The following is a 16,071-nucleotide window of genomic DNA, read 5'->3' on the forward strand; positions in this document are numbered from 1 at the left end:
AGATCCTTCTTCTAACATTAATACCAACTAATAGATTCTAAAAAAAGAAAGCATACCCATTGGGACAGTGATAAATTAGATTATTAGCATACTGGAGTGTGTGGGTAAAATCTTCTAGACAAACTGTTGAAAATCTGACTTCAAGTTGGTCAGTGTTACATTGATGCTGCATTGGGATTGTGCTAGCCTTGCTATTGTTTCAAGGATTTGAGTGAAGATCAAGAATCGACCAGACTCCCCTCCATGACTAACTACTTATGCTGTTTATCCTTTTCTTTGCATGTAGGAATGCAAGTTTTCAGGTTCATTAGCTTGAGCTTTAACCTGTTTTGGAACTTCTTTGTGGAACTTCTTTGACAATCTCTGGAGAGATAGTTCACTAATAGACCGAGGGATAAGTAATTTGACTCATTCACATACCTTATAGCTCATGCTGTTTATCGTTTTCTTTGCATGCAGGAATGCAAGTTTTCAGGTTCATAAGGTTGAGCTTTTAACATGTTTTGGGTGGGGTATTATCCTCAACAAGAATATTTCTGATGTAATGTCTTTCACAATCTTTGGAGAGACAGTTCACTAATAGACCGAGGGATAAGTAATTCGACTCATTCACATACCTTATAGCCCCTACACGTGACACTATACCCACTCTACAATAAGGAACATGAAGATAAATTCCTTGAAAGTGACACGTGACACTAATCGGTTTACTGAAGATAAATTCCTTGAAAGTTAGGGAGTAGTCATATAATGCACAGTAGCGATGCGGCAGAAGCTCTCCAGGGTAGGCAAATTGGAAGTCTTTAAGGAGTTATTGGAATAAAAAAAGAATTATTGGAAAGGGGAAAGGGGAAAGGGGAAAGGGTATAAAAAAGGGCTATTGGAATAGTTGAAAAGGGTGTTTGGAATGGTGGAAACTCCAGGGACTGGTTTTGTGAATATCCTAAAGGTTCTTTAACTAAAACATGAATTTTATTTCATAAATCAAAGGCCATGCAATTACTAATTAGTATACACTGTTGATATTTATAAGCTTTTGTACGCCTTGTTTTCAACTAAAACTACTTCACTATTTCTACTAATAGCAGGCTCCATCTCGGTTGTGTTGTGGATCTAATCAGCTTCATCAGATGGACAGCTAACCTAGAGCGTGGAGAGGGCGAGGCCACTGCTTCCATAGCAGGACATGAGTAGAAGTTAGTGCTTCCATCCTTTCTCCCACGGGTTCTTGTGTGGTTATAGATAGAGGCGATGGAATCCGTTTGTATTTCTTCGTCGACATCCTCTCTTAATCACTACCCTGTACAGTATCATGAACTCACGTGTCAACTTACGTGAGAGGGGCTAGCGCCATAAACGCCCTTATTAGTATAGTCGCTTTTAGGGGATACTATACTAATAAGGGCTAGGATACTATACTAATAAGGGCTAAGAGGGGCGCCACTTATAGCACTTTAAAGAAGCCCTCTATCACGTACTATACTAATAAGGGCTAAGAGGACCTAACCTGCTGGCAGTTTATGCTCACCTTCTACTATTCTATTGACCCGCCTTGGGACGGATCTTTCTTTCACATCATTTAGTAGTCTAAGCGCACCCAGTGCAGAGGTATAAAGCGGGTAACCTAGAAAGGAGACTTGGGTCAACCTCCTCTTAACTAGCGGCGAACCCTTTATAACTCCGGGATCAACTAAAGCACCAGATAAAGTGATTCTAATAAGTTGAGTTACGTTCCTCATTTTGTCTTGGCTTGGCTCTTTCTATGTCTCTTGTTATCAATCACTTCTTCTTGAACAAAGACCAAGCTAAGCAGTTCCCCTGGGGTCGTCTAGGCGGAAGGATCTTACATTGCTAAAGAAGAAGTGCCCTGCCCGTTTTGCTCTTAGGTAAGTAAGCTCCGGTAGCAAGGGGAGAACACTCGAGCGAAGAAAGCAGCTCAGTTTGTAGACCCAGGCGCGGGTAAGTTTTGGATTGAAAGTACAAATATGAGACAGAGAAGGAGTTGGACCGGATTTCACTCCGTCTCAGCAATATGGAATGTTGACTATAGCCATCCTGACGTAGAGCGCTTTCTATTTCTATTGTTCAACGTCCATTTGCTTGTTGATAATATCTTCCAAGTCTTCTGACCTGCCTTTCTGATCCAAGTACCGCTAAGGAGCCCGAAGCTCTCAGTTTACGGAATAATAATGGCGCTTCAGTTGCCTCACCAGCATTGTCCGGGAGACTCAGCTATGACAAAAGATCTTGAATGGACATATTATGAGCACTGAGCCATGCGATAGCATAGAATTCGAGATCTTGAGAATGGAGAGTCCTTAACTAATAGGGGCTTCAAAACCATTCTCTTGTGCATCTCCTCACCTTCATCAGTTGGATAAAAAGAACCAACGATATATGATCGTGAAGAAAAGGAAAACAGGAATGAGCTCTAGGGAGGCTGTGTCTCTAACTGGAAGGGGCCGAGGGAACCTAGCCTATGAAGAAGGAATCAGGGCTCAATCTGGTAGCTTGGAAGTTGGAACTCATTTTTGTTGATGGAACCTTACCCTGGCGCTACACTTTTCTATCTTAAAAGCAGTACAGCATAATCCAGTGAGGAAGAACTGACTTGTGTTGGTTACTTGGCTTTTCATGAATATTACCTAGCCTAGCCTCATCACCCTTGTTGCTTCTTCGTACTTTCCTCTTGCTTTCTAGTAACAGTAGGTACGCCTTCTCTTCCTGGCAAGCGGACTTTCAATCAAATTCCTAAAAGTGCTTGGTTTAAAGTTTCAAAATAAAATAAATCCGAAGACAGTCATCTAAGTATGCCATGCTCGCCCCAAATCCCGAATCATACGCCACGTCATGATCTAAAAAACATAGATATATTGGAATGTGTGGACGCCCAACAAGCACCAAATCACTATTACAGGTGGATCAAGCATGCAAGTAAAACATGGCATAACGCAGTACAATTTTCGCATAATCATATCCCAAAACATTTAACACGGAAAGAGAATCGGAAACAACTTTTTAAACGGTAAGTCAAACAACGATGCAACTAGCACTCAAAATATGCAATGACCAATTGTATCGCTTAGGCTTCACCACGGTCAGTGCCACAACCCCACTGGCAGGTAGTTGATCAGTCTAATGTGGTCACAACCAGTGCCACAACCTCAACCGGTAGGTAACGATACCCAGGGTACCAAGAGAACTATCCCAAGACTGCCAATTCCACCAATCTACGTGACCACGTACCAATGCCACAACCCCACTAGCAAGATATGATATCAAAGGTAACATGGGAACTATACCAAGTGCGTGGCTAGTCTAATAATACGTATGGTCAAACCATGACCCAAAGGCCAAATCAAATTCCATGGAATTAACAGTATAATAAAACCAGTAAAACCTTCCACCACAGAAACATACACACATTCTTGATCTGATTTTCAGAAATACAATATGCCAAGAACATGATTGCTCTTAAAACATGATTTCATGAGTACATATCATAATAAAACATTTGAACGTAATCACAAAAACACAGTAACATGTAAAAACAACTTGGGTTCAAAAACCCTAGTATAGAGATAAGGTACTTACCATGACTGTTGATCAATTTTTTTCACAGGTGAAAATCTAACTATCGAGATGATCCAACTCTTAATAGACATTAAGAGTGCTAAATCAGTGTCCAACATATATTGTAGGGTTGATAGGAAGCCAAAACAATCTCCAAATTCTCCCCAGGATCAAATCCCCCAAAAACGGCCACTACTCAGGTGGTCCACCATGCGATGATATGGAAAATTTTCCGGATCTCGTGGGTCCTTTGATTTATGACGTTTTCACGCCAAACTCTTAACTTCCTTCATGAAAAATCACCCTAAAACTCTTGTATTCAATATTCTTCCCTCCTTCCATGAAGTGACCCTAAATGATCTTTCATGGAAATTTTTGTAAAGAAAGATTCTCATGAATCTATAGAAATTGCTGGAAATCCTTCCGAGTCGAAGCCGACTATGAAAGGAGGGTCACATGTCGAAGATATTACCATTAATCACTGATATTACATATTTCTAATAAAATTTACTATTAATGATAAAAAATTAATTTCTTACATTAAATATGAGCGTCCTTTGCTAGGAATCTCCCTCGACAACTTCTTCTCCTTCTAGGGTTTCTTTCTTTAGCTCTCTCTTTCTAGGTCTTCTTCTGGAAAGAAAGTGTTGTATTAGGAGAATTAATGTGTATTTATACTTGGTAATCTAGGTTTTAAGTGATTTGACATTTACTCCTAAAATTCTCGATTTTTTCCAATTATGCCTAATTAGGGCTGGTGGACAAAAAATGTCCCTACAGTTGGGCATTTCAGAGGCAGTAGAAGATCCATCTCTATCGGTCGGCATCATGGCCGATCGAAATAAATTTGCTAACCCCTTTTGTATTCTAGTAATCTTGCATGGTTTGATTTACAAAGTTGTTTTAGATCTAAGGTTTTTACATCCAAAGCACCTGTAAATCATCTCCATAAGATGATCCTAACCCTCCCATGCACAGAGGTTTCCATAATGTGCAGTCTCACTATTGATAGGGGGTTAGGATCATCCTATAGATATGATTTTTGGGGTACATTGTGGCCCAACAAATGAACGGTTTGGATCATCCTATGAAGTGAGCCCTATAGTACTTTTTGAAAAATAACGGACTTACCTCACACACATCATGTTGTTAAACAAGTAGGAAAAGGAAACACATTGGAACAGGAGATATAGAAAACGCAGCACAATAGACAGTAAAAATGTGTGAGAGAGAGTGACAGAGAGAGCCTCTTCTTTTGTACACGAAGGTAAGGGTGTCAATTTTGGCTCAGGCTCGGAAGCTCGCTCAGGCTCGGAAGCTCGCTCGAGCTCGGCTCGAAAAAAGCTCGGCTCGAATCCTTAACGAGCCGAGCCGAGCCGGCTCGTTAAGCTTAACGAGCCGAGCCCGAGTTAGGCCAGGCTCGGCTCGGCTCGGCTCGTTAAGGCTCGTCATGTAAACCTCACCTGCAAACGTAATGAGGGTGCTTATTTCATGTCAACATCACTGCAAAATCGTACTCGTATCAAACGGTTATGAATAATCGGATTAATTTTTTCTCGTAATTGACATAACTTTTAACATTTTTTAGTATTTTTTTCTTAATTGTCATAACTTACTGCATTTTCTTGGTAATTTTTCATTTTAAACTTTATAATCCAGCTAATTTACTTTTTGGTGTAATGATGACTTTTTTTCCTTATTTGTTTTTGCCTGTGTTTATAACCAAGCTCAGTAAACCCAAGCTCGATAAAGCTCGCGAGAGGCTCACGAGCCTTGCCGAGCCTGACCGAGCCGAGCCTGACCGAGCCGAGCTCGAGCTCGAGCCGAGCCTTTGAGCTTAACGAGCCAAGCCGAGCCGAGCCTTGCCAAGCTCGGCTCGGCTCGTTTACACCCCTACACGAAGGTAAGAAATTAGATGTTTAACCAGAGAATTTATATGATCCAAGGGTTAGGATCATCATATGGAGATGATCGATCTGTGGGGTTGTGGCCCATCAAATGAACAGTTTAGACATCATTTGAAGTGGGCCCACTGTACTTTCCAAAATATACAGGACTTCACTCTCACTCACCATATAAAATCTCCATTACCGATATAAAAAAAGGCGGGAATTTATAAGGTGGACGGTCGTGCATGGCGTGCAGCCCAAAAAGACGGTGGGGTCCACGTTGTTTGCGTGATCTAAGCCATTCATTTGTTGGGTCTTGGCGTAGTTAAGCCGTGACCCAAAAATCTTCTCCATAGGATGATCCTAATCCTCTGATTTGTAAAGGTTTAAAATATACTGCACAGTATAAAACCTCCGCAGATCAGAGGGTTAGGATCATCCTATGGTAAATATTTTTGGGTCACTGCCTATTTACACTAAGGATCCAGCAAATGAATGGTTTAGATCACCCAAACAATGTGGGCCCCATCATATTTTTGGGCTGATTGTGCATGCATGGTCGTCCACCATATAAATTCTCTAGAAGGAGAGAGAGAGAGGCATAAGCACAAGCACAAGCACATGCTCATAAGCATAAGCACAAGCTCAAGCACATGCTTCCAAGCTAAGCTAGAGGAGAGAAACACTCGCAATTTGGTGAGATTAGAGAGAGGGGGGGGGGGGGGGGGGGGGGGGGGGTGGTCCCACCCAAAACAAAACCTGCTTCCTTGTCTCCTTCCTAAAGCAGCAAAATCCAGCTCCACATCTCCCATAAACAAATCAAATCAAACCTGTTTTCCACCATTTCTTAAATCCCACATTCGTCAACCTTTGTTCTTTACCTCTTTCCTCTACTCTTCTTTCTCATTTATTAAAGAAAAGTCATCTTCCAGCATCATCCTTCTCTTTATTAAAACAGCTACCTTTGGATGTCATTAAGGGTTCTCTTTTTTGGGTAGGCCCCACACATAAATATTTCTGACTGCCCCAAACTTCTTTGTTGGGCTTTTACAAATAGGTCTGCCTGGCCCACAAAAATATGCAACCCTTTAATCCAGGCCCAGCCCATATAAGAAATCCAATCAAAATTCCACCTATTTTTGTGGGTTTTGGCTTGGATATTATGAGGGAGGAGACAAGGGTGACACATAAACAAACATACAATGATTATCCAAGAGACATCACTGAAATTTTTTTGGAATTTCAATGCTATGTTGGCAACCAAACAAGGAATTTTGCTGAAGTGGCACCCAAATGCTAAGCAAAACCCCTATTCTAGGTTTACTAAGATCAGTCTTTTTTCAAATTCTCCAAAGGGTTGAGATTAAAAATGGAATGGAAACAAGTGGACAACCATAGTAAAACCTATTCATTTTTGTGGGACTAATACCTTTCTTGGCATTGACGCCCCTTGTTCTTGTAACATATATACTTTCTCGTTACGGTCCTAAGTCGAGCCTGCCTATGTATGGGATTAGGTGGGACCTAGCCTGGTATGAGACATGATTAAAGAGCTTGGCCTAATGCGTTCCATCATTTCTGGGGCTTTTGGCATATTAGTTTGGTCCCTATCATTTCTCTATTTTAAGTTCTCTTCTTTGGCAGTAGAACCTGTCTAAATTGATATTGGATAAGTTACTAACTTCTTTATCTTAATAGAAAATCACAGGTCTGAATTTCAGACATAACCCTAAGTTAATGACTCTGATAAGTTATTTTAAAAAAAAATTGATCACTTCAAATGATTTTTATATTAATAAAAAATTTACTTAAAGCATATAAGAGGAGTAGTACTTAAAGAAAAGTTGATAGGAGTGCCACATTTAATAGAAAAAGATGGTATACTAAATTGAAAGAACCCTTAATCCATTAATTAAATAATCATTAACTTTTAGGAGTTCATCCCTGAATAAATCAATAACCTATCTATATTAATACTAGTCCCAGTGGCACTTAGAATATAAAATTTAGGGGGGCATTTGGGTACAGGGAAAAGATAATAACTTTCATAATTGAAACTGAGCACAAGGGCTCTCCCCAACTCTGTACATATCCTTCATTAACAGCCTTTTCCCAAGGGGAGATAGAAAATCAGTCCCAAATCATTCTGTGGAAACGAGAACAACTATTCCCATTAACCCCAGGAGTGGAATCCTTTTCAGGAGAAGCTGACCCAACACAGGAAAATTCAATTTTCCATGGGAAAAAAAATCCAAAAAAATTATTTCCCTTCATCCAAACAGCACCTTGGTTCTTTTGTATATAATTAAATGGAAAAAGGTTCCACATAGAAATAGCCAAAGCCCAATATGCAAGGCATGTAGCCAAGGCCCAATGTGAGTTTAAAATAAATGGGCCTTAAAAATGCTTATTGCAATACATGGTCACTAGAAAGAGCTAAAATCTAAGTATCTAACCCTGAAATTTCTGTTGACTCTATAAAAATATGAAGGGCATTCTGGTACTTAATGAGAACAATACCGTTTATAGATTATACAACAAAATCCAGATAGATGAGGAGTTGAAAATGGAAGGGGAAAAAGCTTCACAGCCAACTAGTTTTTAATTGTCAGGGTCCGCCATAGACGTCAGCTTTGTTACACGTGGCAAGTGGGTGACGTTGATGCAAACAAGAATCCAAGCTACATGGTTGTGGAGTTGTTGGGTTTTGGGTATCTTAGAGAGAGAGCTCAATTGCCCCAATCAAAACTCCCCTTCCTTTCTGGGAGCAGTTGGCTTGGCCTCTCTCTCTCTCCCAATTTATCTGTCTTCTTCTCTCACTTTCTCTCTTTATCTCTCATTTTCTCTCTCCTTTCAGGGAGCAGTTGGGGCCTCTCTCTCTCTCAGTTTCTCTTTTTATCTCTCCCAATTTATCTGTCTTCTCTCTCTCTCTCTCTCTCCCAATTTATATCTCTCCCTCTCTCTCTGCCTCTCTCTTTCTCTCTTTACCACTCTAAATCTCTCTCTCCTTCTCTCTTTACCTTTGTAAATCTCTCTCTTTCTCTCTCTCTCACATTCTCTCTTTACCTCTCTAAATCTCTGTCTCTCTTATTCTCTCTTTACCTCTTAATCTCTCTCTCATTCTCTCATTACTACTCTTAATCTCTCTCAATTTCTCTCTGTATCTCTCTATGTCTCTCCCTCTCTCTCCCTCTCCATTTATCACTTTAATTCTCTCTCCCAAATTCTCTCATTCTCTTTACCTTTTTTTTCTTTTGATGGGTAAGCTGGGGTAGTTTCTCTCTTTACGTCTCTCAATCTATCCATCTCTCTCTCTCTCTCTCTCTCTCTCTCTCTCTCTCTCATTCTCTCTCTACCCCCCTCTCTCTCCTCACATCTTCCTCAGACATCCCCACAACCCCTTATCACTACCTATCTGTCTGCCACATGTCACTCCACCCATTTCTCACATAACTCCTCTCCTTTTCAACTAAACCCAAATTAAACAGTTTTAATCTCCCCTCATATGTCAAACTGCAAGAGCAATGACCAACTTCTTCTCCAAAGTAAAGACAATTCACAGATCCATTTTCTCCAATACCCATCTCTCTAAAATGCTCAAACTCCTCAACCACAAACTCCGCCGCCTTTGCTCAAAACTCCGATGGCCAATTCGGAGTCGTGTTAAGTCCAAAATCATTATCAGGAGATTCGGAAAGTCGAACCCAAAAACTCAACCAAAAACAGAATCTGATAACCATCTAAACGGACTCGAATCCGCCCAACCAATTCGAATTGCAACATTCAACGCTGCAATGTTCTCCATGGCCCCTGCAGTTCCCAACAGTGAGAAATCAGTCATTGTTTCTGATTACAGAGAGGAGGACTACTTGAAGGCAAAAATTCGAGGCAAGTCAGTGAATGATCATCCAAGGAGTATACTTAAGCAAGCTTCAAAGTTGTATTCTCACTCCATGAATGCTTCTTCTGATTTTTTGTCTAAGCAACAGAGATATGGAAAATCAAAATTACGGGTGTCGATCAATCTCCCTGATAACGAGATTTCGTTAGAACGGAACAGACAGTTACAGTTCAATGAAGATAATTTGAGGGCTAATAGAATTCAGAGAGGGAAAATTCCTATCAAGTCAAGTTTGAGTTTCCCTACCCATAAAGTGGACTATAAGGATGGTGAGAGATTAAGAAATAATAGAACAATTTTGGAGGTTCTGAAAGAGGTTGATGCAGATATTTTAGCTCTGCAAGATGTGAAGGCAGATGAAGAGAAAGGCATGAAACCTCTGTCTGATTTGGCTGATGCTTTGGGGATGAAGTATGTGTTTGCCGAGAGTTGGGCACCCGAGTATGGGAATGCTGTTCTTTCCAAGTGGCCTATAAAGAGATGGAAGGTTCAAAAGATCTTCGATGATACCGACTTTAGGTGCGTGCCCATTTCTCTCTTGTAGCTTTTCTAGACTTCCATGAGTTTTTTTTTTGGTAGAGAATTTATGAGTATGTATCTTTAGACTTCCATGAGTATGTATCTCTTTTCTTGAACATAAACAGTTACCCTGATTCTCTGTTTCATCATTTAAGTTTGTAAGTAAAATCAGGAAGGGGGGAGTGGGGGATGGAATTGTTATAGATGTGAAGTGACTAAAAATAAGGGAAAAAATAAATTATATTTTGAATAGAGTTATTATTTTCCTTGTTTTTGTTATGTACCTAGGATGGGATAAGTAAGTTGCTTGTTATTTCATGAGATCTTATCATGAAGGTAGGATAAGAGTTTTTGTTTTAGTTTGTAGAATTAGCAGGACTCTTTGGATAAGGGTTAGTGGAATTAAGTCTTACTTTGCCCTATATTTAGCGGTTTTACAGGATTAAATCTCTTGGTTGTTAAGTGGTTTTATTTCATATAAATAACTTGAAATCAATAAAATTATCCCAGAAATTGTGTCTTTGAGCACAAAGGACTGACCCTTCCTTTGAAGTGGGTCAAGAGCTTGGTCTTCCCTCTAAGAAGATCAATCACGTTGTGAACTGATTTGGGTTAGCAACAGTTTTCAGCCTTTTCTCGCCCTCATCTCACTCATGCCCTCTCTAGTTTCTCCTTATCCCACCCTCCCTAGCTATCTCTCACCAATTGTTAAACTAAAATTCCATGGGAAAAAATTTCATGGCAGACAAATATGACCTTAAAGTTGACAATATGTGTTGACCCTTTTAATACTCTTCATTGTTACTTGGGGGATTAGCCATTTGTTAAATATTTTTCTTTTACAAAATTTCATGTTTACGGTTGGGTCTGATTGTTAGTGTTCTTTTGTGACTTCCCATGGATATGTATCCCTCGTATTTTCCCATGACTCTTCTGTGATTATCCAGATCGTATCTTCTTAGTTATTTGAAATCCATGAGCAGTGCATTTTTTTTTTTTTTTTTTTTGCATATGTCTTGCTTCTTTTAATTCTCATTTAAATGGTTTCATAAGCATTTACTGTTTTATCAGTCCCATTTTACTGGTTGACATTCATATATACTTTGTGAAGAATCCAGTATTACCTGAAAAGCAGTTTGTAGTAATGGTTTCATAAGCATTTAGTCTTTTACAAGAATGTTCTTAAAATTTCCCTTGCAAAATTTGTAATCCAGTTTACCTGAAAACCAGTTTGTAGTAATGGTTTATTAAGCATTTAATCTTTTGCAAGAATGTTCCTAAATTTTCCTTTGTAAATTTGTAATCCAGTTAGTATTACCTGAAAAGCAGTTTGTGGCAATGGTTTCATAAGCATTTAGTCTTTTGCAAGAATGTTCCTGAAATTTCCTTTGTAAAATTTGTTTGTTTAGTTTTGTAGAACGTGATCCGGAATTTTTTTTTGTTGGTAACTATTTTTCTTCATATATGTATGTTGACTTTACAAATAAAATTGTGAGATGATAACCATGAATTAGACAGGACGACAAACAAGATATCAAACTCGGCTTAACATGACTCAATTTTTTGTTAGTTAACATATATGATAGCAACCTATCACAGGAACACAATTAGAACAGCGAATTTCCTGTCATGGGACTCTGCACTTTCCATTGATATAACAGAGAAATTGAAGTAAAGATTCAGACAGGACTACTGACAACTTATCTTCAAACTCAATCTGTAAATAACATTCGCTAGCTTTAGATTCTACAATAGTTCATTATGGGGAAATATCCTCTCTTGCACCAGGATACTTCAGAAAATATCATGGGAGGCTCATTTTTCCATTCAAAAGCATTCAAATAATATTTATCCCTAATATGGATCAATGTCTTCATCATAAAGTATAACATCCATATTCAAGTTACAAAATATTGTATACAACATTAACCAAGAATAAATGGTATGCAAAAACAAACAACAATTGCACCATACCAAACCAAAGAATTATGATAATCCAAATAGTTTCTAGTGTCTAGAGATATTAGGCGCATCTCTACTATAACAATTCACCATCGCCATTTTTCTAGAAAATGCCTAGATTGCTTCCCTGCACTTTTGTTAACAAACTTTGTCCCCAACATCAATAACAACTCTCCCTGTATCTCTCCTACGGCTATACTTGTAGCTTTTAGGCTTCTTTCAGGCTTGTCTACTTAAGCGGGAGTCTTCATGGCAAGATACAGAAGATACCTTGGTAATGGTCGCCCTGAGAAGTCTTTGTTCATATCCTCACATATTCTCTGTCCTATATTTAGAGACTAATAATCCATAGCCACCTCTTAAGAACAAATCTTTTGATAATTCCTGTGTGCTTCTCCATTCCACTTCCCAAATCTAGGATCGCCTAGGCCTAAGGCTGCTGGATCACAACCTATAAAAATGTCCTCCCAACCATACGAACGGGGCCTCGTGTTGTCTCGTGTGGCCAAGATAGCTGTTCACGCACACCTGCCCGATGAAGACTGAAATACAAAATGAGAGGGTGTGTTGGTTGCCTACACAATCGCCTCGTGATCATCTTTCTTGGGGTCTAACAAAGGGTATGCCCATTGATGAACAAACGCTTCATCGTCAATATAAAGATGGATGATCATCAGAAAAATCAAGTTCATTTTTTACAATGCCTTCAAGTAAATTAGTAGCAGTTATAACTACATCACCTGCCAATATAGTCACTCATAGACCGTTCAAATCACTTAAATAATCTTTGTATGGAGTTAAAATTGTTATACTCCGCTTATGGTTCAGATATCTTACAGGAATCCATATCCTATGTTAGTGCATTGCATAAAGTTTCTTATTTTTTTCTCCCTGTGAGGGTATATCTACAGATTTCAATCTCTTTGTTCTTATACATAACCGAAACTGTGTCCGCTCACACCTGTTATCTAGACATTCATGAAATCTAATAGAGTGGTAATAAAGATTTGTATGGAAATATCAATACCATCTGTATTTGAAGTGTGTCCACTCACACCTGCTATCTAGACATTTATGTAATCTGCAGTACGAGAATCAGTTCTCGGTGCCATTTCAGCTCAGCAGAGCATTTCAGCTTCTTGAATCCTATGCCACTCTTTCAGTTTTGAATTTGGTCAGATGTAAAAATCAACAGAAAAATATACAACTCATGAAACTCAAAATTTTGTGCACCAACGATGAAATCTGACTGCAGTAAGAGTGAACACTGATTACAAGATCTAGGCTACAGGCCTACAGCCAAATTGTAGATTTATGGGAGCCATCCTGTTATGAAGAATCTTTTCTGGAGAGCACTCTGCCATCAGTTTAAATTTTACAATCGAATTTTGTTCTGTAAGCACTCAGCTGGGTTTACTATCCAATCTTTCTCAGTACAGAATGCTGAGATATAATTTATCTCTTTGAGATCTTTCAAGACTCTCCTCCCACTTTAGAAATCTGACATACGTAACTTATTTGGTAACAAGAAGGCATTATATTGTTCCTTGCAATATAGTGAAAAATCTCATGTCTTTTCACAATAGTTCTATGCTGGACAGTGTAAATCTTGTGTGTTTTGCCATTATGTTTAAGGTCTCATTCGCATATAGGAGTGTATTGGATGTATTATGAGATGTCTCTAATGTCTTCGTGGGGCACAGGAATGTATTGAAGGCTACAGTGGATGTTCCTCAAGCAGGAGAAGTAAACTTCCATTGCACCCACCTTGATCATCTAGATGAGAACTGGAGAATGAAACAGATAAACACAATAATTCAATCTGATGATGCCCCACACATACTTGCTGGAGCCCTCAATTCTCTTGATGAAACAGATTACTCCGCCGAAAGATGGAGAGATATTGTAAAAGTAAAATTCCTACTTGTTTTTGTTTCATTTTTTAATGATCGATATATCAATGCGAAGAAAGGCCATGTCTGAAATACAAAAATGAGCTTCAAAGCTTCTAACATTAAGAAATTGGTGTGTTTCAGTACTATGAGGAGATTGGAAAACCAACGCCAAAGTTGGAGGTAATGAAGTTCTTGAAGGGGAAGAAATACATAGATGCCAAAAGTTTTGCGGGGGAATGTGAAGCTGTAGTCATGATCGCCAAAGGACAACGTATGGGATTTTAACTACTAATTATGCCTGTTGCTCCCAAAAAATTTAATTGTAAATAATGATCCTACGGGACACTTCAATCATAGTATAGTGGTGATAAGCATACCATTGTACATGTTGATGGTCTGATCAAATTGAGATCATTGGGTGTGTTTGGTTGCACAAAAGATAGGGAGGCTTGGGGATTTTGCTTGGCATTTGGGTGCCACGTCACAAAAATTCCCTGTTTGGTTGTCAATATAGCGGTGAACTCCATGGAGATTTCCTGGGATGTCTCTTGGCTAATTATTGCATGTCTGCTGAGGTGGGATTCTTGTCCCTCCTTATAACATTCAAGCCAAGATCCACAAAAGGTGGAATTTTGCTTGAAATTTCATGGGAATGGTGCTTTTTCTCTCCCCCCTCCACTCTCTCTTCTCTTTATGTTGGCAATGACACCCAAACTTATCCCACTACTCCAAGTCTATGCCGTGCAACCGTACACCACTTACCACTATTCTCTGAGGTAATTCCAGGCAAATCCAATGCTTGTTTCCTTCCAGTTGACTACTTATTCCACTACTCTTCGAGTTTATGCCACACAACCAAACAAACCCTTAATTGCTTCCAAGTAAATGTTGTGGTTGTTCTAACATGTGATGATGAGAACAGAATGCTAATTTGTTTTCCTTGTTTCATGGTATGTGGCAGATGTTCAGGGGACGTGTAAGTATGGAACACGAGTTGATTACATATTGGCATCGCCGGATTCACCATACAAGTTCGTGCCGGGGTCCTATGCAGTGATTTCATCGAAAGGGACTTCAGATCATCACATTGTAAAGGTGACTATTAAGGTAGCAAAGGTGGATGAAAACATCGCAGGACTTCATAGGAGAAAACAGAAAAGAAAGGTTGTTAAGATAACAAATTCTTCATCCAAAGGCATATGGAGAACAACAAATTCATGATACAAAGATCAGTGATATCTTTTTATTTGGCTTAACTGATTAATCACATGGGGTTTCGTCTAATTTTCTCTTTCTGATTTTTTTAATTCTTTCAATCCCAATTCTATATATCTAATGTGTCCATTCATGTATTTTGTCTTCAGGCTGATGATAATGAGATGAGTCAGTGAAAGTGAAAAACACCAAAAACTAAAAATTAGAGAGAGAACAAATGGATACTGAAATCCAAGACAATTTGTTCACTAATCTCAACATAATTCATGTAGCAAATGTTAAATATAACTAAAAAGAGAAAACGGTTCCTACACACTAGCTTAAAATATAGTGGGGGCCACATTATTTGGGTGATCCAAACCATTCATTTTTAAGGTCCTCACATAGATAGGGTGTCCAAAAAAAATCAGATCCATAGGATCATCCTAACCATTCAAACTGTGGGGACAAAAAATAGACTAATTTGTGAAGGTTTAAAGACATACATTTTACCTCCACAAATCGTAGGGTTGGGATGATCCTATGGATCTGATTTTTTGCAGACACCCTATCTATGTGAGGGCCTTTAAAATGGATGGCTTGGATCACCCAAACAATGTGGGCCCCCACTGTATTTTAAGCTAGTGTGTAGAGAACTCTCTACACATATGTGTAGGAACCGTTTTCTCAACTAAAAATTACGGTTTTAAAATAACGAAACCAACTTCGATTTGGGCAGTATTTGTTCATAACTCCTTCTAATCCCATAACCAGAGAACTAACTTAATCCTGGGATCATATGCCTGCCTTTACAGAGTTATTTAAGCGACCCTAGTCCCCTTACTTATGTGGAAATTATCAAATTCAAAAGAATTTGGGACTTCCAATCAGAAATATTCGAAAGGATGATTTCTCAAATATAACAAAAGTAGAGCATCAATACAGTAGGTCGTCACTAATGTACTCCACTAGAAATCCAATCCATACCTTACAAAGTATGGAAAATGCACTCTAGCATTTCTACTGAAATTAAGAATGGACTTTAGTAGCTAATAGATTTTGAATTCATTACTCTCACACCCAACATGATTCCTGCTGCATGAAAATAATGGATTGATACACATGTGTAGATTATACA

At 38.9% G+C, this 16,071-nt stretch overlaps 1 protein-coding gene across 1 annotated transcript; it reads left to right on the plus strand.

Moving 5' to 3' along the window:
• The first annotated feature begins 8,599 nt into the window (after window positions 1-8,599).
• On the plus strand, window positions 8,600-15,068 carry LOC143884069 (uncharacterized). The gene is made up of 4 exons (XM_077387449.1): window positions 8,600-9,882; window positions 13,548-13,755; window positions 13,881-14,010; window positions 14,701-15,068. Exons 1-4 carry the CDS (start codon window positions 8,987-8,989, stop codon window positions 14,958-14,960), a joined length of 1,494 nt encoding a protein of 497 aa, XP_077243564.1. The 5' UTR covers window positions 8,600-8,986; the 3' UTR covers window positions 14,961-15,068.
• Window positions 15,069-16,071: the final 1,003 nt, after the last annotated feature.

The sequence above is a fragment of the Tasmannia lanceolata genome, unplaced genomic scaffold (assembly GCF_043159265.1).
Source record: "Tasmannia lanceolata isolate RefF3 unplaced genomic scaffold, GAP_Taslan_0.1 ptg000002l, whole genome shotgun sequence".
Taxonomy (NCBI): domain Eukaryota; kingdom Viridiplantae; phylum Streptophyta; class Magnoliopsida; order Canellales; family Winteraceae; genus Tasmannia; species Tasmannia lanceolata.